Below are 26807 nucleotides of genomic sequence, written 5' to 3'. Positions count from 1 at the left end.
TTGGAAAGAATAGCACAGATTCTCTAGAATATTACCAGGGCTCTGTGGCCTAGATTATAAATAGAAATAACATAAGCAAGACGGGGATTTGCTAAAATATCAAAAGTTACAGAGCAATTTTGATTGGGGTTTTTAGATTTTCCAAAGGAATTGATAGGGTCGACAGAGAGAACAGAACCTGCTGGTGGGGAGCTAAAGACAAGGGCAACAACCTTAAAATAGAGCAATGCTATTCTGGACAGATGTTAGGAAATGCTTCTTCACTCAAAGATGTGTGGAACACTCACAAGAGGTAGTAGGTGCTAGTTTAATTCATAATTTTAAATCTGAGATGGATAGATCTTTGCTAGCCATGGATGTGAAAGGTTATTGTCCCAAAGCAGGTAGTTGGAGTCTGCATGTTCTCCCCGTGTCTCTGTGGGTTTCCTCCGGGTGCTCCGGTTTCCTCCCACAGCCCAAAGACGCGCAGGTTAGGTGGATTGGCCATGCTAAATTGCCCTTAGTGTCCAAAAAGGCTAGGTGGGGTTACTGGGGTACAGGGTTAGGATGGAGGTGTGGCCTTAAGTAGGGTGCTCTTTCCAAGGGTCAGTGCAGACTCGATGGGCTAAATGGCCTCCGATTCTATGATCTCTGTCTTAAATGGGCTGACCCCCTTATCCTGAGATTATGCGCTCTGGTCCTCGGCATGGGTGGGTGAGAGAGTTCAGTTTATGTCAAGAGACTGCAGAAGTTAAAGTTGATCCCCTAAGAGCAGAGAGTGTTAAAGAAGATATTTTGTCGAGGTGTTTCAAATCGAATGATTTGGATAGAGTAAATTCAAAGAACCGATTTCCTGTGATGGACACAACAGTGGCCAGAATACACAGAGTTAAGGTGATTGGCAAAAGAACCGGAGGCGACACGGGGAAACATTTTGTCACGCAGCGAGTTGTTGTGATTTTGAATCCCCTCCTGAAACATTGCTGAAAATAAATGACAATTTGCAGAATTCAATCGGATAAATATTTGAAGGGAAATAAATTGCAGGGCAATCGACAAAAGAACGGGCAATTAGAATTAATTCGATAGTTCTACCAAAGAGCCAGCACAATTACGATGGGCCAAATGGCCTCCATGTTTTTAAGTGCCCCACATTGATGTTAAACTGAAAGGTCTGCGGTCACTTGCTTTTTCTCTCCCTCCCTTCTTAAATAACGGAGTGCCATGTGCTGTTTTCCAAACTAGGGGTGCAATTCCTGAATCTAGCGAGCTTTGGAAAACTGTAAGTATAATATTGACAATTTCTGGTTATAAAAGTGTTGAGTTTATTCAATGACACAGTGAAAATCTCATCACCACACTTGGGAGTCTCCAGTTTGAATCTGTTAAATATTGAACACAGTTCAAGTTTCTATCTATCTGATATAGTTTATATAGATTTGGGCCAGCTCGGTGGCACAGTGGTTAGCACTGCTGCCTCACATCGCCGGGGACCCTGTTCAGTTCCGGCTTTGGGTGACTGTCTGTGTAGAGTTTGCATGTTCTGCCCGTGTCTGCGTGGGTTTCCTCCGGGTGCTCCAGTTTCCTCCCGCAGTCCAAAGACGTGCAGGTTAGGTGGATTGACCATGCTAAATTATCCCTTAGTGTCCAAAGATGTGCAGGTTAGGTGGATTGACCATGTTAAATTGTCCCTTAGCGTCCAAAGATGTGGGGCGCGATTCTCCGCTCCCCACGCCGGGTGGGAGAATCGCGGGAGAGCCCCCCCCCGACTAATTTCACAACCCCCTGGCGCCCCCCGATTCTCCCACCTCCTGCTCGGAAAAATCGCCGCTAGCCATTTTTCACAGGGACTGGCGATTCTCCGGCCTGGATGGGCCGAGTGGCCTGCCGTTCGCGACCGTTTCACGACGGCGGCAACCACACCTGGTCACTGCCGTCATGAAATCGCCGTGAGATGCCCGTTTTGGGGCTTGTAGGGGGCCTGGTGGGGAATGAGCACTACGACTGTGCTCAGGAGGAGACAGGCCCGCGATCAGTGCCCACCGATCGTCGGGCCGGCGCCTCAATTGGACACACTATTTCCCCTCCGCCGCCCTGCAAGATCAAGCCGCCACGTTGTGCGGGGCGACTGAGGGGAAAGACGGCCACCGCGCATGCGCGGGTTCGAGCTGTCAGCCGTCGTGACGTCAGCCGCGCATGCGCAGGTTGGAGCCGGCCAACCTGCGCATGCGCGGGTGACGTCACATAGGCTCCACCGTCGCGCCACTCTCGGTGCGCCGCCCGGCGGCCAAGAGTTACGGAGCGCCGCTCCTAGCCCCGCCGGGAGGGGAGAATAGGGAGCGAGGAGCGGCCTCCGAGGCCGTCGTGAAACTCAGCCGAGTTCACGACGGCCCTCACAATTTTTCCCGGGAGCGGAGAATTCCACCCGTGCAGTTTGTTGGGGTTATGGGGATAGGGAGGAGGCGTCAGTGCAATCTCAATGGGCCAAATGACCTCCTTCTGCGCTGTACAGATTCTGTGGGATATTTAATTTCAGGGACATTAGGTTAAAGATAGTGGCAGCCATCGGTTATGGACCCTTCATCTGAAATAACGGTAACTTGCACTTCAGTCCCAAGGCATTCCATAGGTGCACCAAGAAACAGTATTTGTCACAAAGACACATAAAAAGATATTAGGACAGGTAGGCTCGAAGGAGCATCAAAGACAAAGAACAAAGAAAATTACAGCACAGGAACAGGCCCTTCGGCCCTCCCAGCCTGCGCCGATCCAGATCCTTTATCTAAACCTGTCCCCTATTTTCCAAGGTCTACTTCCCTCTGTTCCCCGCCCGTCCATATATCTGTCTAGATGCATCTTAAATTATGCTATCATGCCCGCCTCTACCACCTCCGCTGGCAAAGTGTTCCAGGCACCCACCACCCTTTGCGTAAAAAACTTTCCACGCACATCTCCCTTAATCTTTCCCCTCTCACCTTGAAATTGTGATCCCTTGTAATTCACACCCCCAATCTTGGAAAAAGCTTGTTGCTATCCACCCTGTCCATACCTCTCATAATTTTGTAGACCTCAATCATGTCCCCCCTCAACCTCCGTCTTTCCAACGAAAACAATCCTAATCTACTCAACCTTTCTTCATAGCTAGCGCCCTCCATACCAGGCAACATCCTGGTGAACCTCCTCTGCACCCTCTCTAAAGCATCCACATCCTTCTGGTAATGTGGCGACCAGAACTGCACGCAGTATTCCAAATGTGGCCTAACCAAAGTCCTATACAACTGTAACATGACCTGCCAACTCTTGTACTCAATACCCCGTCCGATGAAGGCAAGCATGCTGTATGCCTTCTTGATCACTCTATCAACCTGCGTTGCCACCTTCAGGGTACAATGGACCTCAACTCCCAGATCTCTCTGTACATCAATTTTCCCCAGGACTCTTCCATTGACCATATAGTCTGCTCTTGAATTAGATCTTCCAAAATACATCACCTTGCATTTCCCTGGATTGAACTCCATCTGCCATTTCTGTTCTCTGCCCAACTCTCCAATCTATCTATATTTTGCTGTATTCTCTGACAGTCCTCTTCGCTATCTGCAACTCCACCAATCTTAGTATCATCTGCAAACTTGCTAATCAGACCACCTATACCTTCCTCCAGATCATTTATGTATATCACAAACAACAGTGGCCCGAGCACGGATCCCTGTGGAACACCACTAGTCACCTTTCTCCATTTTGAGACACTCCCTTCCACCACTACTCTCTGTCTCCTGTTGCCCAGCCAGTTCTTTATACATCTAGCGAGTACACCCTGAACCCCATACGACTTCACTTTTTCCATCAACCTGCCATGGGAAACTTTATCAAACGCCTTACTGAAGTCCATGTATATGACATCTACAGCCCTTCCCTCATCAATTAACTTTGTCACAAAAGGAGAAGTAAGAGATAGAAAGGCAGAGAGGTTTAGGGAGGGAATTACAGAACTTTGGGCTTAGGCAGCGGAAGGGACCGTTGTCAAGATTGCAGAATCACAGAACTGCTAAACAAAGGAGGCCACTCAGCCCATCAATTCTGCACCGGCTCCCCATAGGAGCCATTTACCACTGCTCACCTTCTCCCCACAGCTTTGCAGATTTTGTGGCTTATGAACATATCTCCCCATTCCTTCTGCTCCTGCACCCCCTTTAGTGTTGGAATTGTATCTTTTGTTTCACACTTTATTGCCTCTCTGTGCCCCCCCCCCCCCCAAATGAATCCCTTCCCACTTCTAAAATCAGCTGTGTGAAAAATGCCAGAAGTGAGGAGGTCAGCGAGCTCAAAGGCCTGTGGAAAACTACAGAGATTGGGGGAGGTGAGACCATGGAGGGATTCCTCATTCCCAGATAACAATCCCATTCCCTCTTCCATGCCTCGATTGAACCTGCCTCCACCAGACTCTACCAAGATGAATCCCTTCGCATTTTGAAAATCAGCGGTGCCCAGAATTGAGGAGTGCAGAGGGCTCAAAGGCTTGTGGGAAAACTACAGAGTTTGGGAGCGGTGACCATGGAGGGATTTGGAAATAAGAATCTGAGTGTTAAAATCGAGGCATTGTTGGACTGGGGGCAGAGGTGATGGGGGTAAATACTGTTGGAATTAAGTCAAATAAAACGGTGTCATTTAATAGCATTGGAGCACTTCATACGATTCCCATTGTCCAACCAGTGTGAGCCACCCAAGGGTCTTGTTTTGCTGTATTATTTGTAATTGATTTAGAGAAAGAAGTGACGTTTAACATTCATCCTTCCAATTGCCATCAATGAGATAAGGTGACTGGTCAATAACTCTGGAATATGACGGCCTGGATCAATTGTTGGATTACAAAATCTGCAACATCTCTTGCTTTCAATTATCCAGCACAGCACCATGCAATCTTGGCATCAACCAGGCTTGAAAGAGATCACAATTACTTTAATCCAAAAATAGGATTGCCACCAGTTAGTTAGTGACCTCCCTTAAACGCTGGAAGTCTGGTGGACCAGGATTGTGCCAAGTTTCAGCCAGGATCAGTACTCTGATATCAGCCAGAATGATGGTGGAGGTGTTACTCTGGCCTGTGTTACACAAGGGAAAAGTTTCCCCCGTTTGTGCAGTCGATTGTTGCTGAGGTCACCCCCCCCCCCCCCCCCCTTTCCTGGGCATGGGTGGCAGATGAATCCCATTCCGCTGTGAGGTTGCCTCGGATCAAATAAGGCTGCTCAGACTCACAGACAAGACTCATCCATGAGTAATGGTTTCTTGGACAAGGTAAGGTGACTGATTTCCCTGGATCCTGTTGAACATACTGCAGGGGAAGGGGGGGGGGGGGGGGGGGTTACGGTTCAAATGATGTTTTTTTTAATCAACAGTAGCTCCCAGGTGGGGTGGATGTACAATAGCCTGTGACATTATTTGAGGAGGCAGCGTGAAGATATCCTGGCCAGCATTTCAACCTACACCAACTAACAGAAAGCAAATGATCGTGTTTGTTTTGCGGGGGGGGGGGGGGGGGGGGGGTCATGCTCTGCCTTAACAGACTGACACATCGCAACAGTGCCTACATTGCGAAAGGAATTCATTGAATGCGAGGGGCTTCATCAGGGCAGGTCTGAGGCTCTCAATAGGGGAGCTGTGAATATACATGTTTCTGGAGAGGACCATGTCGTTCTTCATCCTGGGAGACTGGCTTTGTTAGTGTGCGGACGGAGGTTGCAGGCACTATTCAGACGGGTGGGGGTGGGGGGGAGACAGGCAGACAGACAGACTACAATTCATTCTGGAGCGAATAAAGTTTCCCACACACAGTTAAGTGAAAACTGTGCCAACGTGCGGTCTCTAGATTTCCTCTAACTGATGAAAGATGGATTGGGGGGGGGGGGGGGGGGGGGGGTCGCTGGTAAATGTGCCTGTTCAAACTATGAGGCGGGGGTGGTAGGTTCATGTTATGGTGCCAACCTTACCAAACACAGAGATATAGCTCCCACCACCTACACGTCAGGCTGCCCCGCAACATTAGCCTCAGTGTCTATAGCATCCTGTTCAAACGATGTCCCTTTCAGCTTATTCTATATATATCTCTTTTTAGAACTTTGTATTTTTAAGATTCGGCAGCACTTTGAAGTTTTTAGGTGTCAATGTTGGGTGTGACGAAAGTATACTGTGCATTGCCGAGAATTCACTTCATTGCGTTGCCATCTCCATTGCCTCCGGCTCCTCTCTCTGCCTCTGTGTGTTGTGGTCCCCACCAATTTGAAGAGGAGAGAGCGGAGTGCGAACACGCAGCATCCCAGTCTGATTCTGGAACCTTCCAGCCAGCCTGATGAACCATCACATTCCGCCTCTTGAGTGAGCTTATTGGCTATTTTTTTCCCATCACTTCGTGACATCCAAAAAGACCCAGTTACTTTGCGCAGCATTTTGGAAGTGGGGTAAAGGCGCGTAAAACCAAGGAACCGACATTTCACCCCACCCCCCTGCACAAGTCCGAATTTCAGACAGGTAGCTAAGAGAGACATTGGGTGTAGAGCAGGCTGCAATGTGATTGAAGAACGACGTTGAATCCTAGGCTTCCAAAACAATTTGGGACCATTGCAGAGATTGCAAAATGTGAATGTGGCCGCCCTTGCTGCAACCCCCTCCAGGTAGCTTCATTTCAACTAATGCTAGAACGGGAGGCTATCAATGAAGTTGCATGGGTGTGAGGGCGTGTGGGAGGATGTTTACCCCTGTACCAGCAATGCTTGCTTTGTAAGAGAATCCATCCCACATTAATTACTCTTAGGCATGATTTTTTTTTGTGGGGGGGGGGGGGGGAATCATGTCCTCCATGCCAAAAAGGAGAGCAACTTTCCTCAGGACACAAAGCTGGATGCGTGTGTTGTTAGGAGTAGTTGACATGTTTATGGTGAGCTGGGAGTGATGTTTTGCTGCGTTCGAGTTGGGAGCATGGTCCAGGGGAGGAAAATAGCAGAGGTCGGTTGCAATTCTAAACATTTCATTAAGTGAACTGGTAGCGATACGTGTCCGCCCATTTATCAGCCCAATCGCTCTGCCAGCCTACCCGTCTGCAGTGGTGCAAACCCCTGTGCTTCACCTCCAAGTTCCAAAGCTACAGACCGTCTGTGAAATCGACAGTTGTGCGTTGGCAACTACCTCGTCGCTATGCGTTGCCTGTAAGCCTATATGAATCCGCATATATGTTTGGTATACAGTTCCAGGCATGCCACAGCAACCCATTCCTCGATTGTGCAATCGATCAGGCAACAAGTGCAAAACACACATGAATGGGCAGGCTGTGAAAATATACTTCGCAGTAGCGCATAGCCCTGAGTGACAAATAACTTGCCTGTTGCAAAGTGTTCCTGTCAACTATGTGGTGGTTACGATGCTGGATGTAACTGAAGGACGCAAAGAGGTTTCTCCCCCCCCCCCCCCCCCCCCCATCCAAATACACCCCCCTCTCTCCCTCCACCCCCAGAGACACGTTGCTGTGCAATAACTGATAGTATGGACCATTTTGCAAAACATCCCAGCCATCCACAGACCAATACGTCTATATGGCTTATTACTCATATTTAAATGCACGTCATCCTGTATGTAGGGGATCTGTCACTTTGGGTTATTTTATGGTTCTTCAGCTTGGTTCTCGCAGCGAGCAAAACACTTGGGTGCATAGCTGAGGTGCCACAGATCTGCTGAGCTGTAATAATCCTGCATCTATCCGCGGTAAGTCAGAACAACGTCTACTTTTGGGGGGTTTGTTTTTTTTTGGGTGGGGGGTAACACTATCTCGGTGACTGCTTTGCAGGGGGGGGTTTGAAGAAAAACCGTCCGGTCAGAATGCCAAATAGCAGATTTCAGCCTTTTATTTTATTGTTTTTTTTTTATTTTGAAGAGTTTAGGTTCCAAGGTATGACCGTAACTAAGACAGGGCAAGTTCCAAGAGGGACCCGAGGATAAACACTTCTCCATAAGATGATTGCAAAGGAGCGAGTAAGGATGGGATTGGATTTGAAGAGCGGTGCTGGTGGGGAGGGAGTGTTGGGGGGGGGGGGGGGGGGGGGGGGGTTACTAATACCGCTTGCAGCTTAACACCAAGTCTTCGCTAACCAAATTCAACCGGATGAGTGAGAAATCTCCGAGATGTGCAGGAAATCAGCAGAGTTGTGTGTGTGTGCGTGAGAAAGAGAGAGAATTGAAAAACTAAATTGACACCTTACCTGTTTTACGCCACATCCCCCTTAGACGCTGAACTTAACCCTCAGTGCTTAAGATAACCACGTGTAGGAAGTTAAGTTTTTTAAATAGTACTTTCAAGCAGGACACCACCCCCCCCCCCCCCCCTCCCAAAAAAAAACTTTTTAAAAAATGTTTCACCACTTAACGCATGATCCTAGTGTGTGGACTGAGCTTTGCCAAACGACCCCAGCCATTTGGTATCGGAGAGGTCTCCCTCCAAAAGAACAATGGTTTCTTCATTCATTAGGACCCCGCAACTCCTGGAACGTCTTCTGTGAGCGAATGTGTTGCGTAAATGTGCAAGTTTAAATCACCTCTGCTGTACGTGTCTCCTCTAGTCACTGAGGTGTTGGGAGTTTAAGCAGCGGATATTGCAAAAAAGGCTTTTATTGCATTCATAAGTCACACAAGTGGTGGGCGATTCGCTGAGTAAGCAGAACTTCACAATGATGACTTCAAACAAGGCACATTACCACCCAGCGTCTATTGGAGAGACAGGAGGAGCTTGAGACAACCTCGCTTCCTTGGGCACTGAGGAGTGGGTGGGGGGCAGGAGAAATGGTAAGTATAGTGAATGGGATGGAAGATAAAGGGTTCGTGTGGGAGGATTCAGAGACTCGTCGGGGAGATCGCAACCCCCCCCCCCCTCTTCCCAACCCCCACTCCCCACCCCTCCCTCTCCCAAATTAGTAAGATTTGGTGTGTGACCAAAGTTTATTGTGATTGTGGGGAACTGATTGGTGGACGGGTCTGTGGGGGGGGGGGGGGGGGGGGGGGGGGTTGAGGGGCTGGAGGAGAGGGGGGGATTCTGTGTGACTGTGTGAAAGAGAATGTGCACTTCCCCACAAAATGTGGGGGTGGATGGAGAGAGGAGGGGGGGGGGGGGTGTCGACATGTGATCAGATATTATTGGGAGGGTCGCATTGCCAGAGCAACACTCACGTGACATCGCGTGGGTAAGTAACAAAGAGGCAAGAAATAGGAAGCGACAGGTAATCAAAATAGAAATATGACGGTGGGGGTGGGGGTGTGAGGGAGGAGGGGGGGGGGGGACAGTCAGCTCCTCAAGGGTCCCTGGCGCCGTGTTGAGAGGTGTAGATGAGATCTCAGCACCGGGGACAGCGGACACAGCCTTGCCATCCGGAGGACAAGTCGATGCAAAGGTACCGTTGTCACCGAGGGCTACTTTGCCAGTGAGGTTTAGAGGTTTAGATCTAGGGGCTGATACAGCTCAATCTCGGGTCTGATCGCTGTCCAGCAGAGGTGGAGTGCATTACGATGCCTGGGAGCTCTTGAGTGTGACGGGAATTTCTATTCAAAGATCCCCACATTGTAACTTTTTGACATAGAAGGCTTGATAAGGATGACTTCAGTTGATGTCGCTCGCACATAGGAGGGTAAGTGAATCGCTCTTGCCCTGTTGCCATACCTTCTATTGCGACTTGTAGCCATCACCCCCCCCCCCTTCCCCCCTCCTCCCTCCCTCTCACATTCCCGCACTATACAACAATGGCTTTTTGTTTCATTTCATTGAGCTGGGTTTTATTTGACTGGAGAAAGGTGGGTCATTCTGGAGGAGGATTGGTCCATCGTGGCTCAGCTTGCCCACAATTGAGCCTCTCGCCCCCTCCCCAAGTGCGCACCCCCCCCCCCCCCCCCTCACCACCACCACCACCACCCTAACGTTCTGATCAGAGTTTTTGGGACAGGAAAGTGCTCCCTGTCTCTCTCTCTCTCTTGTGGCTTGCAGTGTGTGAGCAGGGGGCCCGGGGTGAGGGGTGTAAGGGGATCTATTCCTATCCACAACTCGGAGGAATAGCGGGGGGAGGGTGTGGGGAGGGGGGGGGGTGCTCTGGGCAGTTTAATGTGGAGGGGGCTGCTGCTAACCCATTGCAAGTCAGACTCCAGAAAGTCATATCGACAGACGGCGCTGTTCTCAGCAGAGAGCAAAAGCAGAGAAGAGAGAGAGAGAGAGGAAAAAAACCCTGCAGTTTCCTGACAGCAAGAAACACAAGAGTCCAACCCGGCACCGGAGGCACCCCGCCTCTCAGCTCTGCCTGCTTACAACCTTCCCCCCAAAAAGTGCTGCCGTTTATTTTATTAGTGCAGAATGTTAGAGCTCCCATTATAGTGTGTAGAAGATTGTAGAGCAATGCCTTGCAATACAGACAGGAATTATTATTTACCCCCCCCCCCCCCTCCCTCCTCCTCCACCTCCAAAATTAAATACATGTTAAAAATGCTTCAGGTTAGACCCGTGTTTGCAGAGCTGTGCGGGGAGTTCCAATAATGTTCATCCAAACAGCTCGGGCAGAGGAATATCTGAATGGACTTTGGGAATGACCGCAATCCCTCCTCCCTCCCTCCCTCCCTCCCCCTCATTGAGAGAATGCTGCAGACACGGACCTCCCGTCACTGTGCCTGTGTTTTCTGTCGAAGGGGGAGGTGATTCGGGCGATTGGGGTGTAAATATATCGGGTCAATGTCCGGCTGCTTGTTGCATTTTCATTCGGGAACTCAAAGCACAGTTGCTTACTAGCTCCATGCACCGACACACACACACCGATACCCACAAACAAGCCTCCCCACCTCCCCTCTCCCACCCACAGAGACAATAAGGAGACCTGATCGGCATATTCTCCATGCCAACATGCCAGAGATGGGTTTGCCATTTCATTCAATGCAGTTTGATAGTATTCTCCCTCCGCCCGTCCCTCCTCGCATTTCCTCCCTCAGTCACACTGCTGAGAGGGACATTTGATTGGGTGGGAAGTTGCCATGGCAATTTGACGTGCCACCCTCGCAACGGGCTAACCCGGTTGGTTTTTGGTGGGAACTGCGGTTCGATTTGACCGGTAAGAAGTCTTCCAACACCAGGTTAAAGTCCAACAGGTTTGTTTGAATCACTAGCTTTCGGAGTACTGCTCCTTCCTCGGGTGAACGAAGAGGTATGTTCCACCTGAGGAGGGAGCAGTGCTCCGAAAGCTAGTGTTTGAAACAAACCTGTTGGACTTTAACCTGGTGTTGGAAGACTTCTTACTGAGCTCACCCCAGTCCAACGCCGGCATCTCCAGGTCACGATTTGTCCGGGACACAGGTTCCAGGCGGTTCGCACCTGGACATCACCCTCACCAAAGCCCAGACCTCTGGGACATGACCAGACCACCCCATCGCCCAGGGGAGGGGGGAATGTGTGACCCCCACCCCCCTTCCCCCAGTCAGAACTGGGGGGGTCCCTCCAGCTCCCAGGATTCGCAGTGTAAGGATCAAGGAATGAATGAAGTTTCCCTCCTGTGAGAAACGCGAGTCCTGGGAAAGTTGCCCTGGGTCTGGGCAGGTCTGGGCACTGACTCTCCAGCGCTCGTCCTCCACTCGGGGGTGCATGTCTGTCGGAGAGAGAGTTCCCAGAGAGATAGGAACGAGAGGAGGCCATTCAGCCCCTCGAACCTGCTCCACCATTCGGTGCCAGAGTGAACCCTCATTCAAGGACCATTCCTGAACAATGTGGAAGGAGCGATATGAATGAACATATCAAAACCTGTACTGACCTTCCGCATTAACCAATTTATTTGCAGACAGGATGGCCGGGGCGATTTCACAGTGTCCACTAAACACCATAACAGACCCAGTCATGAAGTTTCCAGCGCTGGGACCTTGCCAACTGTAGAAATAAGTTGTTCCTATAACTCTCCCCCCCCCCCCCCCGCCCCCAGTAATTTTAGGGGTGTGGGTGTCCAATTAGGAAACGGGTATCTGCTGTCTGGCGAGTTCACTTTGGTGAGTGGGTGTAAATCCTCATTGAATGATTTGTGGATCGCACTGGGAATCCTTGTGTGAGTCAAAGCAATCGCCCCTCAGGCAAGAGCGGTGCAATGAGTGGATTTGAACGTGATCTTGGTTTAATTGCCCTGTGAGCGGCTCAGCTTGGAGTGCGAAGGGCGTTTACCCCCTGGATCATCTCCCATGGAAAGAGCAGAAATTCTCAACGGTGCAGCGTCGCGTCGGAAAGTGCTGCTGGAGTGGGAGTTGAAACAAGACTAGAATGCCCCTAAACCTTCTGCTTTAACTCGAAGTTCCGGGCAATCATTAAAGGTAAATGTGAGTTTATCTGCTGAGTGTCAGAGAGAGGGTCCGGCTTCAAGAGAAGGCGGAATTGGACAATGTCCATCCATTCCCACATCACCTGGATTGGATATTGTCTTGTGTTGACTTTATGTTTGGGGTGTTTTCTGTGCAGTTTGGAATCCCCCTCCTCGGTTTTGGAATGAGTGGCATTTCCCTCTACCACCACCACCCACATCACCACCATCAATGGGAGCGGGTCAATAACCCCCTCAGCAAGAGCCCATTTCAGCCAATCACATCGGTCTGTTTGGATGCCAGCTGAGGGATATCATGGCTGGAAAGTCAATTTCAATCTCTCCCCGCCTCACCCCCCCCCCCCCCCCGCATCATTAACCCCCTGGGCCGCCTGCTGATCTGCCTACCCTCGGGCTGGGGGCACATTGCTGTGCCCCCCCCCCCCCCACATCACAACAGTCACTGCACCATTTGGCTGCAGGAGACCTCCTGGTGACGCGGAGGGCGCTATACAAATGCACGCGCTTCCCTTCACATCAAGGTTTACTGAATGCTCATTGGGCAGACAGTGACAGTGCTTGGGGTATCTCCCGGGGGAGAGGGGGTATCCTGGGGGAGAGGGGGTATCTCCCGGGGGAGAGCGGGTATCTCCCGGGGGAGAGGGGGTATATCCCGGGGGAGAGGGGGTATCTCCCGGGGGAGAAGGGGTATCTCCCGGGGGAGAGCGGGTATCCCGGGGGAGAGGGGGTATCCCGGGGGAGAGGGGGTATCTCCCGGGGGAGAAGGGGTATCTCCCGGGGGAGAGCGGGTATCCCGGGGGAGAGGGGGTATCCCGGGGGAGAGGGGGTATCTCCCGGGGGAGAGCGGGTATCCCGGGGGAGAGCGGGTATCTCCCGGGGGAGAGGGGTATCTCCCGGGGGAGAGCGGGTATCCCGGGGGAGAGGGGGTATCCTGGGGGAGAGGGGGTATATCCTGGGGGAGAGGGGGTATCTCCCGGGGGAGAGCGGGTATCTCCCGGGGGAGAGGGGGTTTCCCGGGGGAGAGGGGGTTTCCCGGGGGAGAGGGGGTATCTCCCGGGGGAGAGCGGGTATCTCCCGGGGGAGAGCGGGTATCCCGGGGGAGAGGGGGTATCTCCCGGGGGAGAGCGGGTATCTCCCGGGGGAGAGGGGGTATCTCCCGGGGGAGAGGGGGTTTCCCGGGGGAGAGGGAGTATATCCCGGGGGAGAGGGGGTTTCCCGGGGGAGAGGGGGTATCTCCCGGGGGAGAGCGGGTATCTCCCGGGGGAGAGGGGGTATCTCCCGGGGGAGAGGGGGTTTCCCGGGGGGAGAGGGAGTATATCCCGGGGGAGAGGGGGTTTCCCGGGGGAGAGGGGTATCTCTCGCTGCTGGGGGGCAGGGGGAGGGGATGATGCTACTGGGTTGCTCACCTTTACCAATGGGACATGCACTCTGTTGGATATCAGGGACTGGGCAGCGCCTGGTGGAGTGTCTGGGTGCCGGGCACCGGGGCCCCAGCGAGGAATGGACGGCGACTGCATTTATATAGCCGGCTTCTCAATGGACCCCCCATGGCATGGGGCGGGCTCAGAACTCACCGGGTTCGGAGCGACTCTGCAAAGTGAACCGGACCACAAGCATTCAACACAAATGGAGGGGCTGAGAGAGTGTGAGAGGGAGAGAGGGAGAGGAGAGTGAGAGAGGGAGAGGGGGCGGGAGGAGAGGGGAGAGGAGGAGGGAGGAGAGGGGAAGGGAGGAGAGGGGGAGAGGAGGAGGGAGGAGAGGGGAGAGGGGGGAGGGAGGAGAGGGGAGAGCGGGGAGGGCGGAGAGGGGAAGAGTGGGAGGGACGGAGAGGGGGCGAGGAGGGCGGGAATTACGAGGGGAGAAAGGGAGGAGGGGGGGGGAAGAGGGGCGGAGGAGAGGGGTGGAGAGAGGAGACGAGAGGCGAGGGAGCGGAGGGGGAGGAATGGGGAGAGGAGGGGGAGAGCGGAGGAGGATTGAGGAGAGGGAGGAGGGGAAGGAGGGGAGCGGGAGAGGTGCGAGAGGGGGAGGGAGGGGAGGGGGGAGGAGGGGGAGGGGAGGGGGAAGGGAGAGCGGGGAGGGGTGAACGGGAGGGTGGTGGCGATGAGGGGGCGAGGGAGGGAGGGAGGGTAGAGTTAGCGGAGTGGGAAGAGGGGGGAGGGAGCGATGTAGGGGGCAGGGAGGGGATGAGGGTTGATGAGATGGTGGGATGAGAGCATGGGAGCAGGGAGCGGAGGGGCGGAGGAGGGCGGGGAGGTTGAGAGGGGGGAGGGAGGGGAGAGTTAGAGGGGGGAGAGGGGGGAGCGAGAGGGGGAGGGAGGGGGAGAGGGGGGGAGAGGGGAGGAGGGAGAGTGAGGGAGGGGGATCGGAGGTGGAGGAGGGGGAGAGGGAGGGGGAGAGGGAGGGGGATTGAGGAGAGGGGAGGGAGGGGAAGGAGGGGAGGGGGAGAGGGAGAGGGGAGGGAGGGGGAGGAGGAGTGAGGGAGGAGGAGGAGGGAGGGGAGGTGGAGAGGGGAGGGGAGGGGAGGGGAGGGGGGAGGAGGGAGGGGAGGGGAGAGGGAGAGGGGAGGGGGAAGGGGAGGGGGTGGAGAGAGGGGACGAGGGAGGGGAGCGAGAGGGGGAGGGAGAGGGGAGGGAGCAGGGGGAGGGAGGGGGAGAGGGGGAGAGGGAGAGGGGGCAGCGAAGGGGAGGGGGAGGAGGAGGGGAAGGGGGAGGGGGTGGAGAGAGGGGGGCGAGGGAGGGGGAGCGGTAGAGGCTCGAGGGAGGAGAAGAGGCAGGGGAGAAGGGGAGGCGGATGGGGAAAGGGGAAGAGGAAGGGGGAGAGGAGGAGAGAGGGGCAGAGGGATGGGGAGAGGGAGGGGGAGAGAGGGGGCGGGGAGAGGGGCAAAGGGAGGGGGGGGGGGTGGTGCCAGCCGAGGAGGAAATGTGCAGAATGAAATGGTGAGTAATTTAATTTTAAAATGACTTGCTGGGGAGTGGGAGAGGCGGGGGGGGGGGGGGGTGGAGAGTGGGGGCGGGGGGGGGGGGGGGTTTGGACAAATGCTGCAGATGAAAAACAATCCCTTCAAACTAAGAATAACTAAATACTGGCTGCTGGCTGAGGTGGATTATTACCTGGCAGAGTGGTATCAGTTAGCAAGCAGGTATTTCTGGCCGGCTGAATCATTAATAAACTTGGTTCAGCCACAATAACAGTGTGTGGGGAGGAGGGGGAGAGTTCTCCAATACTCCGGGTGGGGAGGGGGGGGGGGGTTGTTTTCTCTCTCCCATTGAAGGAGAATCACGTGGATGGAGAGGAGCAACGTCAGCGGCTGTATTTAGCTTGTGCAGGGATCCCCAAACCGGCTTTGAAGTCAGGAGCATTAAAGGGGAGGCAAGTGAGTGCTCTGCACCGCGCTCTGCACCATGTCAGTGTTCCAGCGGGGGCACAAAGGGCGCGCCCTCCCCGTGGCAATATCAAATGGAGTTGCTGTATGAGTGTGCTATTATTCCACGTCCAGCCACCATGTAGTTTCCGCCATCAATAATTTACCAATTCGCAGAAGAGTCCTGTCGCCTGGAGGGACGGTGGGGGCAGGAGAAGAGAGGGATTGCCAGCAAGTTCCAAATGAAAGTCTCTCGGTGCTTACTATTCGAAGCTTGACACAATACGGTGGGTTGCTACACACACACACACACACACACAATTCCGGTGCCGAGTTTACCATTCGAAACGAATATTAAAAGTGCACGCCAAGTTGCAGCTTGAGCGAATGTAGTTCGCGCGGGATTTTGTAATTCTGTAAATCTAGCATCCGAGTTCATAAATAAGCAATGTGGGTTATTAACTGGATTGCATTCTGAGTGGCAGAGGGGAGTGGGGGGGGGGGGGGGGGGCTGCCAGTGCATTGAGCCAAAGTTTAATTAAATGTTGTTCACTAACTTCAGCGCCTCTCAAGCCAAAATAAGAGGGACACCCTTGTTTCGAGGACGCACCGCGCGATCGGTTTAGCAAGGAGCTTTATTACCCCCCCCCCCCCACCCCCAACTCTCCCCTGGTTTTTTTTGGGGGGTGGTGAAAGCTAATTCAACAATCGGGTAACACAAAGTCCAGTCTTTCTAAAAAAAAACAATTGTTTGTGTTATTTCTGTAAACTTTAGAGTTCGAATTTGTATCGATAGCTTTTGCCCCGGTGTGAAGAATGGGGGATTGTTTTGAAAGGGAGGGTTGGGAGTGGGTGGGTGGGTATGTGTAGGGGCTCCTGTCACTGACCCAAATATTCCCCTATTGTCAAATCGCCAGATCGCCCAGTCTGTAGCAACAGGCTGTGCCAAGGGCTGTAACTAACACACTCACTCACACTCACTCACTCACACACACACTCACTGACACACTCACTCACACTCACTCACACTCACTCACTCACACACTCACTGACACACACACACTCACTCACTGACACACACACACACACTCACTCACTCTCACTCACACACTCACTCATTCTCACTCACACGCATTCTCACTGACACACTCACTGACACACTCACTGACACTCACTCACACGGGAGAGCTAACGAAGCCTTGCAGCAACTAACTTGGGAGATCTCATAAAGATTTGATGAGAAACTGGAGCCGGGGCCACGCCGCCGATCAGTCAGAGCGGGCTGTGGGTGGGGGGGGGGGGGGGGGGGTGGCAGAATGAGAACTCCACAAAATCCCTCTCCCCCCCTCCCTCAGCACCGAGACTTGCTGCTCCCAATTGTTTCCCAGCAAGATGTGAACTAAAGTCTCAACTGGGAGCTCCATCGATTAACGCTTAGCAAGTCCACGCTTAAAGGATAATAATTAATAGAGCGAGGATTTCCCGATTCAAGGCTATTGTAACTGAAGGTCAGTATTAATTGATGATTATTTATTTACGGGACGGTGGGGGTGGGGGGGGGGGGGTGCTATCTAGTCTGACCCAGTGCTAGGCTGGTCAACATTTTAAGGCTGTGGATTTGAAGTTAATGTTGAAGGTGACAAAGGAAGTGCATTGTGCAGAGTGTAAATCCACCCGGGGACTTGCACTTTTAAATACCCTCCCCCTAATGTTGTGTGTTTCTATCTTGAGTTGGGTTAACATTGGGCAATGTGTGTGCCAGTCAGTTTGTGGCGTGTGGTTAACGACGTTTGTGAAGCCTTCAGAGGGTTTCCCTACGGTGGCGCCTCGATCAGACATGTTGTCCTCTGGAAAGAGTTTGCACATTAACCTCGAGTTTATTTCACGCGGCAGCCTGCTCCAGGAGTCCCCGCCACATCCTCCTGCTGCAGTTATACCTGTGTGTGTGTGTGGGTGTGTGTGTGGGAGGTGGGGGGGGGGGGCTGCTGCGGCCCAATTCATCACAACTAATTAATCAGGAGAGAGTAAAAATTCAGATGATCCTCTGGACAAACTCATGTTGAAGAGGCTCTTGGCCAAAGTGGCGCAATAGTGGCACCGTGTGGGCACTGCGGGAATTGCAGCGTTTCCAAGGGGGTGGGGGGAGGTTAGTTGGACTTTATGGATGCTTTCTATGTCACGAAAGCAAAAAAACAAAAGAATATTGGACTTACAGATCGGGGAGCCAGAAGTATTGAGGGGATTTCCACAGTAACTTCATTGCAGTGTTGATGTAAGTCTACTTGTGACACTAAGAAAGATTGGTGGTGGGGGGGGGGGGGGGGTCTATTTTGTTCGAGTTTGAAAAGCTTGTCATTTCACGCCTGTCTTTCTTCTTCTATTTTATAAACGAGCCTAGCTTTGTTGGCCAGACTTTGCAACATTTTCCCTCTGCTGCGGAGATCGGCGGGACCGGAAAATCAAACATTGGGTGCAGCGCCCGGGAGAGGCTGGGAGGCACAGGACCCCCTTTATCCGGCTTTGTTTGTTAGCTGGAGATTCAAACAGCTCGAGAGTGGGGAGGGAGAGGGTTGGGAGGGGATGGGGAGGAGGGAGAGTGTGGGGAGGGAGAGTGTGAGGAGGGAGGGTGAAGGGGAGGGTGAGGAGGGAGAGTGTGGGGAGGGAGAGTGTGAGGAGGGAGGGTGAAGGGAGGGTGAGGAGGGAGAGGGACGAGAGGGTGAGGAGGGAGGGGAGGAGAGGGTGAGGAGGGAGGGGAGGAGAGGGTGAGGAGGGAGGAGAGGAGAGGGTGAGGAGGGAGGAGAGGCTGGGGAGGGGAGGGAGGAGAAAAGGAGAGAGTGGGGAGGAGGAAGGAGAGGGAGAGGAGAGAGGGGGAGGAGAGGGAGAGGAGGGAGGGGAGGAGAGGGTGAGGAGGGAGGAGAGGCTGGGGAGGTGAGGGAGAGGAAAGGAGAGAGTGGGGAGGGGGGAGGAAAGGAGGGAGGGGGAGGAGAGGGGGAGGAGAGAGGGGAGGAGAGGGTGAGGAGGGAGGAGAGGCTGGGGGAGGGGAGGGAGAGGAAAGGAGATAGTGGGGAGGGGGAAGGAAAGGAGGGTGGGGGAGGAGAGGACGGAGGGGGAGGAGAGGGGGAGGAGGGAGGGGAGGAGAGGGGGAGGAGGGAGGAGAGGCTGGGGGAGGGGAGGGAGAGGAAAGGAGAGAGTGGGGAGGGGGAAGGAGAGGGAGAGGAGGGAGGGGGAGGAGAGGGAGAGGAGGGAGGGGGGGAGAGGGAGGGGAGGAGAGGGGGAGGAGGGAGGAGAGGCTGGGGAGGGGAGGGAGAGGAAAGGAGAGAGGGGGAGGGGGAGGAAAGGAGGGAGGGGAGGAGAGGAGGGAGGGGAGGAGAGGGAAGAATAGGGAGGAGAGGCTGGGGGAGGGGAGGGAGAGGAAAGGAGGGAGGGGGAGGGAGGAGGGAGGGGAGGAGAGGGGGAGAGAGGGAGGAGAGGCTGGGGGAGGGGAGGGAGAGGAAAGGAGGGAGGGGGAGGAGGAGGGGGAGGAGGGAGGAGAGACTGGGGGAGGGGAGGAGAGGAAAGGAGGGAGGGGGAGGAGAGGGGGAGGAGGGAAGGGGAGAAGAGGGAGGAAGGGGAGACACAGGACAACACTGTGAACAATGAGCCTGGATCCAGCTGCACAGCTCAGTCCTGAATGAAGAGCTTCAAAGAGCCGCCGCCCCCTTTGCCTCTCACACCTGTCCCGCAATGAGAGGGATTTCCCGGGGAAGGCTCTGCATCTCCTACTGAGCGCTTTCCCGTGAAGAAACTCGCAGCTCGAGTGCGTGTACAGGAACAGCAGCCTCCGCCTCGAATGGAAATCCAACTGCTGTCCATTTCCCATGTCAGCCATGAGTCGATGTAGGAGCAGAACCGAGCGGGGAGTTCACACTTTCCTTGTTCAGCAATAACTGGAGTGTGTCTCAGGTGAACTCAATGCCATCTGCATTTCCCATACTGAGCTCTGCTGCTCAATGTTACCTCATGTCCACACTTAGAGGGAGAGATAGAGGGAGGGAGAGAGATAAAGGGATGGAGAAAGGGAGAGAGGAGGGAGTGAGAGAGATAGGGAGGGAGGGGAGAGATAGAGGGACGGGGAAAGGGAGAAGGAGAGTGAGAGAGAGGAAGGGAGGCAGAGATAGCGGGAGAGAGGTAGAGGGATGGAGAAAGGGAGATGGGGGAGTGAGAGAGAGGGAGGGAGAGAGGGAGGGAGAGGGGGAAAGAGATAGAGGGATGGAGAAAAGGAGGGGGAGTGAGAGAGAGGAAGGGAGGGAGAGATAGAGGGAGAGAGCGGGAGAGAGGTCGAGGGATGGAGAAAGGGAGGGGAGTGGGAGAGAGAGGGAGAGAGAGCGGGAGAGAGGAGAAAGGGTGAGAGATAGAGGGATGGAGAAAGGGAGGGGGAGTGAGAGAGAGGGAGAGATAGACGGAGAGAGAGTGGGAGAGAGAGGAGAACGGGAGAGCGGAGTGGAGAGTGGGGGAAGAGACAGAGGGAGAGAGCGACAGAGAGGGGGAATGAGAGAAGGGAGGAGAGTGGGGGAAGAGACGGAGGGAGAGAGGGGGAGTGAGAGAGAGAGGGAGGGAGAGAGAGGGGTGGAGAGTGGGGCAGATACAGGGTGAGAGAGAGGGGGGGGTCATGGGGAGGAGATGAGGGGCGAGTGGTGAGGGGGGAGGGGGTGGAGGGACTTTGGGGACAAGCGCACACAGAAATGCCCCAGCTGCTGAAGAAGAGTGGCTGGACTGTCAGTCAGCCAGACAGGGCAACAGGGCTGATGATGGATCAGCATCTTCGCTTATTCCTGGGAGCTGGAGGCATGGGCCTGGCAGCAAGGACTCTTTTAGACATTCCACCCGGCCAGGATCAGACAGGAAGCTATTCAAACTCTGCCCATAATCATACCCTCAACTGCTTCACTTTCCACACACCCATTTCCCGGGAGCCGCCAACAGACCGACACCAGCAAGGAGAGATGTACGAAAGGTGTTTTGGAGTTTTTAGGGAAGACCATTAGGGACAACCTAAGAGAGGGGGAGGGAGGGGGGGAAGTTCCAGGTGATGATTCTAGTGCTCAGAATCTGCACAGCTGAAGGCACAGCCACTGATGGGCCGAAGGGTTTGGGGATGCAGTGTTCTGTGGGGGTCTGTGGGGGGGGGGGGGGGTGGAGACGAGGGGAGAGGGGGACGCGGAGGGATTTGAACAGGAAGGTGAGAGGTGCGCTGGTGATGGACGAGTGGGCAGATAGCGACTGGGGTACAGGCAGCAGAGATGGGTTTGTGCTGACCCGGGGGGGGGGGGGGGGGGGGGCACCAGCAAAAGATGTATTTCCAAAATTTAACTGTGGGGAACTGTGCCCCATTCAGGAGGCCGGTTCCCAGTCTCCCTAACCTCTCCCGGAGTCTAAACTAATCCAGAATCTCCCAATTGATAGTGTCTGTGAATTAAGCGCGGATTCAGGGGCTGACCCACACCAACGCGGATTTCCACGCTGTCAAAACTGCCAGCTGATTTATAAAACAAAAAAATCTGACACGTCTGGAAAGCAGGCAGGAACATTCATTGGAAGAGCAGCCAGTGTACAATTAGAAACATTCTTTCATTGACGGGGCGTTTTTGCTGCTGTGACACTCGCGTCACGTCTGTGTGTCAGCGTTGCGCTAAAGTGCAGCTTTTAATGAGTAACATTCTGGTCACATTTTCCCGAGTCATGATCGCAAATGTAACGGGTGGCGAATGTTATACAGCTGGGCAGAGGAGCTATCGCGCCGTTCCTCTTTTCGAAGTTTGGAATTGATGAAGTTTTGTTTCTGGCACGAATAATCTCCAGTACTGCCCAGAATCCAGTAAGAAATGTTTGGAGCGAAAATGAAGTTGCCCAGTGTGACAGTGGAGCTCCCTTTTCATTCATTTGACGGGATATTTTCCCTTGTTATTGGCATCATTGCTGCGTTTTATTCGTTATTATCGTGTCGGCTAGCATTCTTCTAAAGTCTTGTAACTGTTGCACTGAGATTAACGGCGCGAGTAACTGCTTAACGTTTCTACTCCAGTCCAATGATTGGAATATTTGTAGGGATAAAGAACAGCTGAAAGAGACGTCCCAGCCCCAGGAGTTTAGGTGTGTCCCGTGCTTCACCTGTATTCTTTCACCTGTTGTATCATTTTTTTATTTTGAGGGGGGGGGGGTTTAAGAGGAGTGCAGATGAACATTCTGCCTCTTTCATCATCACACTCCCTCGCCAATCTACCCCAACTCTCACCGTCACCAGACCCCCACCCACCCACCCAATACAAGCTGTAAACTGAGAGACCTGTGACTTCTGTCAATATCTCTAACTGTGAGGTGTGGGAACAGGGCCAACAGCCTTTATCCGGCTGCTTTTCAACAGGACGCAATAGCATTTTAGAAGTTGCAAAGAAAGTGGCTCTTTTTTTAAATTGAGCATTTTCCACGTGAAACTTCACGCCAACCGACCTGATGGTCGCCATGTCCCCAGGTAAGGTCCTTTGTGATTCCAGGGTCACCTCAGTCCAGCCAGGTTTAAAAATGTGGCTCAAAAGTTGCAAGGATTCGCTTTTGGATTTGTGTAGGGTATTTGTAAACGTTTCGGGGTATCTGAAGGGTTAAATACACCCAGGCAGCCTTGAAATGGGCTCCTAGCCTTCTTAAAGTCGATGCAATTTTAATCCAATCAAAATGGTCTTGTCACTGCCATGGAGGTGTGGGGACTATCCCTTCCCTCACTCCCCCCCCCCCCCCCCCCCCTTTTTTTAATTGCCAAGTGTGGTGAAGTTTCGCTCCTGCTCCCTGGCTACTCTTTTGCGTTCTGTTGCAACGTTGTGGGGATCTGGAGAATGATTCAGGCGGGGTGAGAGATGGACTCACTGGCACGGTTGTTGGAAATGAATAAGCCGACCCCCCCCCCCCCCCCCCCCCCCCACCCCCAACGCCAGGAAGGCGGATATCACCGAACGTATTGGGAGTAACATAAGCTAAATGGCTGGCTGCTTTGCTCAGGCACAAACCAATGTTTGAATGGGAGCTCTGGTTATTTCCAGGACCCAGGCAGACTAGAGACACCGGGGCAAATTGCTTAGCGATTGCTTTGGAGTGTATGCAACAATAACAACAAAAAAAACACGGAGCCATTAGTAAATCAATTTGGTAATCGCAACCTTATCTGGGAGAAATGACCTACTGTAAAAAAAAAGTGATTCACTGGAGCTAGTGGTATTGATTTGAGGTTTGTGTTTATACTGTACAGTCAAATTCTCTTTCTTGATAATAACAATGTGTTGTATGATACATTAATAGGACAAGTTTGTAATCATTAGCCTGGGGTTGTTTTGCTCTTTAAGTAACCACAATGGGACTTGAGGCACCCACGATCACAGTAAGTTACATGTCAATATTTACAAGTTAGGAAAGTCTCGATGGTGTCATGACCTTGCCTGTAATAATGTTCTTGGTGCTTTCTCTCCCCTCCTTCTTGTCTCCCCCTCCCCCCTTACAGTCCCACCAGCTGAGGAAAGTAATGACCATCCTGTTCCTTGCTATGGTTATTTCATCCTTCGGTTACCTGAACGCTGCCCCAATGGAAGAAGCAGGAGGCCGAGGTGAAGGCGCCTCGCTCTACCCCGGGTTCCGGCCCCACGGGACACTGGACGGCGGCGGAGGAGGCAGGGGAGCTGCGGCCTCTCCCAGGGGAATGGGGGTTTTGGCCAACACGGTGGAGCGGGTCCTGGAAGAGCTCCTGGCGGTGGAGCCGGAGGCGCGGCCGAGCGACCGAGGAGGAGGGGACAGCGAGGCGGATTTGTACTCGTCCAGGGTCACCCTGAGCGGCCAAGTGCCTTTGGAGCCGCCCTTGCTCTTCCTGATGGAGGAGTACAGGAACTACCTGGAGACGGCCAACATGTCAGCGAGGGTGAGGCGCCACTCAGACCCGGCCAGGAGAGGGGAGCTCAGTGTGTGTGACAGTATCAGCCAGTGGGTGACTGCGGACAAGAAAAAGACAGCGGTGGACATGTCCGGCCAGACGGTGAGCGTCCTGGAGAAGATCCTCGTTCAGAACGGCCAACTCAAGCAGTACTTTTACGAGACCAGATGTAATCCCAAGGGCTTCACCAACGAAGGCTGCAGAGGGATCGACAAGAAACATTGGAATTCCCAGTGTAAAACCAGCCAATCTTACGTGCGCGCCCTAACTATGGATAGTAGGAAAAAGATTGGGTGGAGATTTATAAGGATAGACACTTCGTGTGTATGTACATTGACCTTTAAGAGGGGAAGATAGTGAATGAGTGTATATAGATTTTATTGAGATGTCATCTATTTGTATATATTACACACAGGATAAATTATTCCGTCGGAGCGATACAGAACATTTTATGGACTGCATGTAAAAAATGAAGTTTATACAGTGAAAAAAGTGGTTTTATGTCTATTTATTGACCATACCCATGACTGGAGGAGGGGAGGAAAAGAATTATTTGCTCACAACTTCAAACAAAACAAAAAACAATAATAAGCCTGTATTTCATTCCTCAAAATATTGTGGTTTGTTGAATGACATTGCCAAGAAAAGAAAGGACAGTTTTTAAAAAGAAATTATATTGCATGCTGATTCAGTTGTTCAATGCAAATCTGTCCAAAGGGAAGTTCAACTCCACAGTCCCTTAACATTAGACAGTAAGTGGTTATAACCCGCAGTAGTATAACATTTGTTTTCATGCTTTTCCTCCTACCCGGTGGCGTTGGAATTAAAAACAATCAAGGTGCTGACGTTAATCTTTACTAGTTTTTATTTTATTCCCTTGGGGATAGGATTGTCAGCCCCACCGCTTCTCCTGTGGCGATGGCAGGTTGTCGCCAAGTTTCATTTGGAGTTCATTATTTTCGAAATGGGGAAAGGTTTAGAAAATCAGAAGCACAAAGGGACTTGGGAGTTCTTGTTCCCGATTCTCTTAAGGTTAACGTGCAGGTTCAGTCGGCAGTTAGAAAGGCAGATGCGGTGTCAACATTCATGTCGAGAGGGCTAGAATACAAGAGCAGGGATGTATTTCTGAGGCTGTATAAGGCTCTGGTCAGACCCCATTTGGAGCATTGTGAGCAGTTTGGGCCCCATATCTAAGGAAGGATGTGTTTGCCTTGGAAAGGGTCCAGAGGAGTTGCACAAGAATGATCCCTGGAATGAAGAGCTTGGCGTATGAGGAGCGATTGAGGACTCTGGGTCTGTACTCGTTGGGGTTCAGGAGGATGAGGGGAGGGATCTTATTGAAACTTGCAGGATACTGTGAGGCCTGGATAGAGTGGACGTGGAGAGGATGTTTCCACTAGTAGGAAAAACTAGAAGCAGAGGGCACAATCTCAGACTAAAGGAACGATCCTTTAAAAAAGAGATGAGGAGGAATTTCTTCTGCCAGAGGGTGGGGATCTGTGGAACTCTTTGCCGCAGGAGGCCAAATCACTGAGTGTCTTTAAGATAGAGATAGATAGGTTCTTGATTAATCGGGGGCTATGGGGAGAAGGCCGGAGAACGGGGATGAGAAAAATATCAGCCATGATTGAACGGCGGAGCAGACTCGATGGGCCAAGTGGCCTAATTCTGCTTCTATATCTTCTGGTCTTATGGTCTATAGTGTCATAAAGGTAAGGTAGCAGAATGCATTAATAGAAGTGCAAGGGTCAGCACTCTCCTGAAAATAAATCAACAAGCTTTACTGGGAGGATATGGTATATGTTGCATTGATACGAAATGCACTTTAGCAATACGAATGTGGAAGGCCTTCAAAACATGAACTCACGTTGATGCCTGGTAGATGCTAAGGAGATCAATCATTATAGAGCTCGGGAGGATAATGGATCATTCTGAGATTTAGAATGGGGAAAGAAGAATGTAATCCATGAGAAGAATGTTGGAAGGGGAGACATCTTTTACACCCCCCCCCCCCCCCCCCCCCATTACACCCAAACACCAACTTTCTGACGTGGCCCAGGTTTGCCTTTCTCAGTTATCAGTGGCTCCCTGGTAGTTATCTGAAAGACAAGAGTCCTTTTATTGCACACCTTCCGACGATCACGTCTGAACATACACTTATTTTCTGGGTCAATTTACTGTTATGTTTTCTGTCAGATAGAAAACATGACAACCTGCAATCTAAAACAGCACAGAATCCCCAGCAAACCTGGCTATCTATATCATACCAACAGCACTTGGTGATGTCTTCAACCTGAGGACAAGGAGTCTCTTAACACAAGACAAACTGAAAGTATTAATTAAAATAAGATTCTTGGACCTGAAAAGGCTAACAACAAGGGTACTAATACGCAATATAACACTTAACAGCAGGCAGGAACGTCAGGACCATTTACCCCCGCCCTAGTATCCTGCTTTTACCCCTATCATTCTAAATGGTGAGGTGGCCCCTTAAAGAACAACATCATCTAATGGAAATTAGGTATATTTTATTGACTTGTTTGCTTTTTGTTGTTGATAAGCAGCGCCATTTAATTATGACCTTAAATATTTTGTATTCCAAAGTCCAAAATGGTGAATGATTATTGGATATGGATTCCAAATACGAAATAGTTATCGATGCTTGCAGTGCAAGCATTAACCTTAATGACATTGAGAATTTAAAAAGCAAATCAGGGGAAGTTACATTTTCCGTACATTTCTTTTAGAAGAGATAACGTTTGTTTTACTAAATGGTTACGACAATTCATACACTTTCATATTTTCAAGCCATAACACGACAAAAGTAATCGATGAATGGAAACATCCTAACTGGAACCACTCTTCCATCATTTGGCATGGCAGCAAAGCTATGTCCTGACAGCTTACTTTGCAGGAATTGAAACAGGACAAGGACAAATTCCAACATTATATTTGAAAGTAAATATAATTCAGCTTTAAGCATATTTTGCACCTGAAATAATCTGCTTTACTTCTCTACACGTGTAGAATACAATGATGGCATATCAAGTTAGTGCACCAAATCGGCTGTGTCAAGACAGTGGTTGGCTGTGAGCTCCTAGCATTTCAGTTGTTGTCCTCAGCCATCCAGGTACCGGGTTGAGCAGAGGGGATGCAT

The 26807-nt window shown here is 52.0% G+C and overlaps 1 protein-coding gene across 10 annotated transcripts; it reads left to right on the top strand.

The window, feature by feature from the left end:
* Positions 1–7590: 7590 nt before the first annotated feature.
* Positions 7591–24495, top strand: bdnf (brain-derived neurotrophic factor). Of its 10 annotated transcripts, none has more exons than XM_038808311.1 (2): positions 7591–7728; positions 23228–24495. In XM_038808311.1, the coding sequence occupies exon 2, from the start codon at positions 23249–23251 to the stop codon at positions 24005–24007; it is 759 nt and encodes a 252-aa protein (XP_038664239.1). In that variant the 5' UTR covers positions 7591–7728; positions 23228–23248; the 3' UTR covers positions 24008–24495. The 10 variants fall into 10 exon arrangements, with proteins under 10 accessions (XP_038664239.1, XP_038664244.1, XP_038664236.1 ...); XM_038808316.1 differs by lacking the exon at positions 7591–7728 and adding an exon at positions 7983–7995; XM_038808308.1 differs by lacking the exon at positions 7591–7728 and adding an exon at positions 8648–8802.
* Positions 24496–26807: the final 2312 nt, after the last annotated feature.

The sequence above is a fragment of the Scyliorhinus canicula genome, chromosome 9 (genome assembly GCF_902713615.1).
Source record: "Scyliorhinus canicula chromosome 9, sScyCan1.1, whole genome shotgun sequence".
In the NCBI taxonomy this organism is placed as follows: Eukaryota; Metazoa; Chordata; class Chondrichthyes; order Carcharhiniformes; family Scyliorhinidae; genus Scyliorhinus; species Scyliorhinus canicula.
The sequence above is the reverse complement of the archived record's forward strand: the minus strand, read 5'-3'. Positions and strand labels throughout refer to the sequence as shown.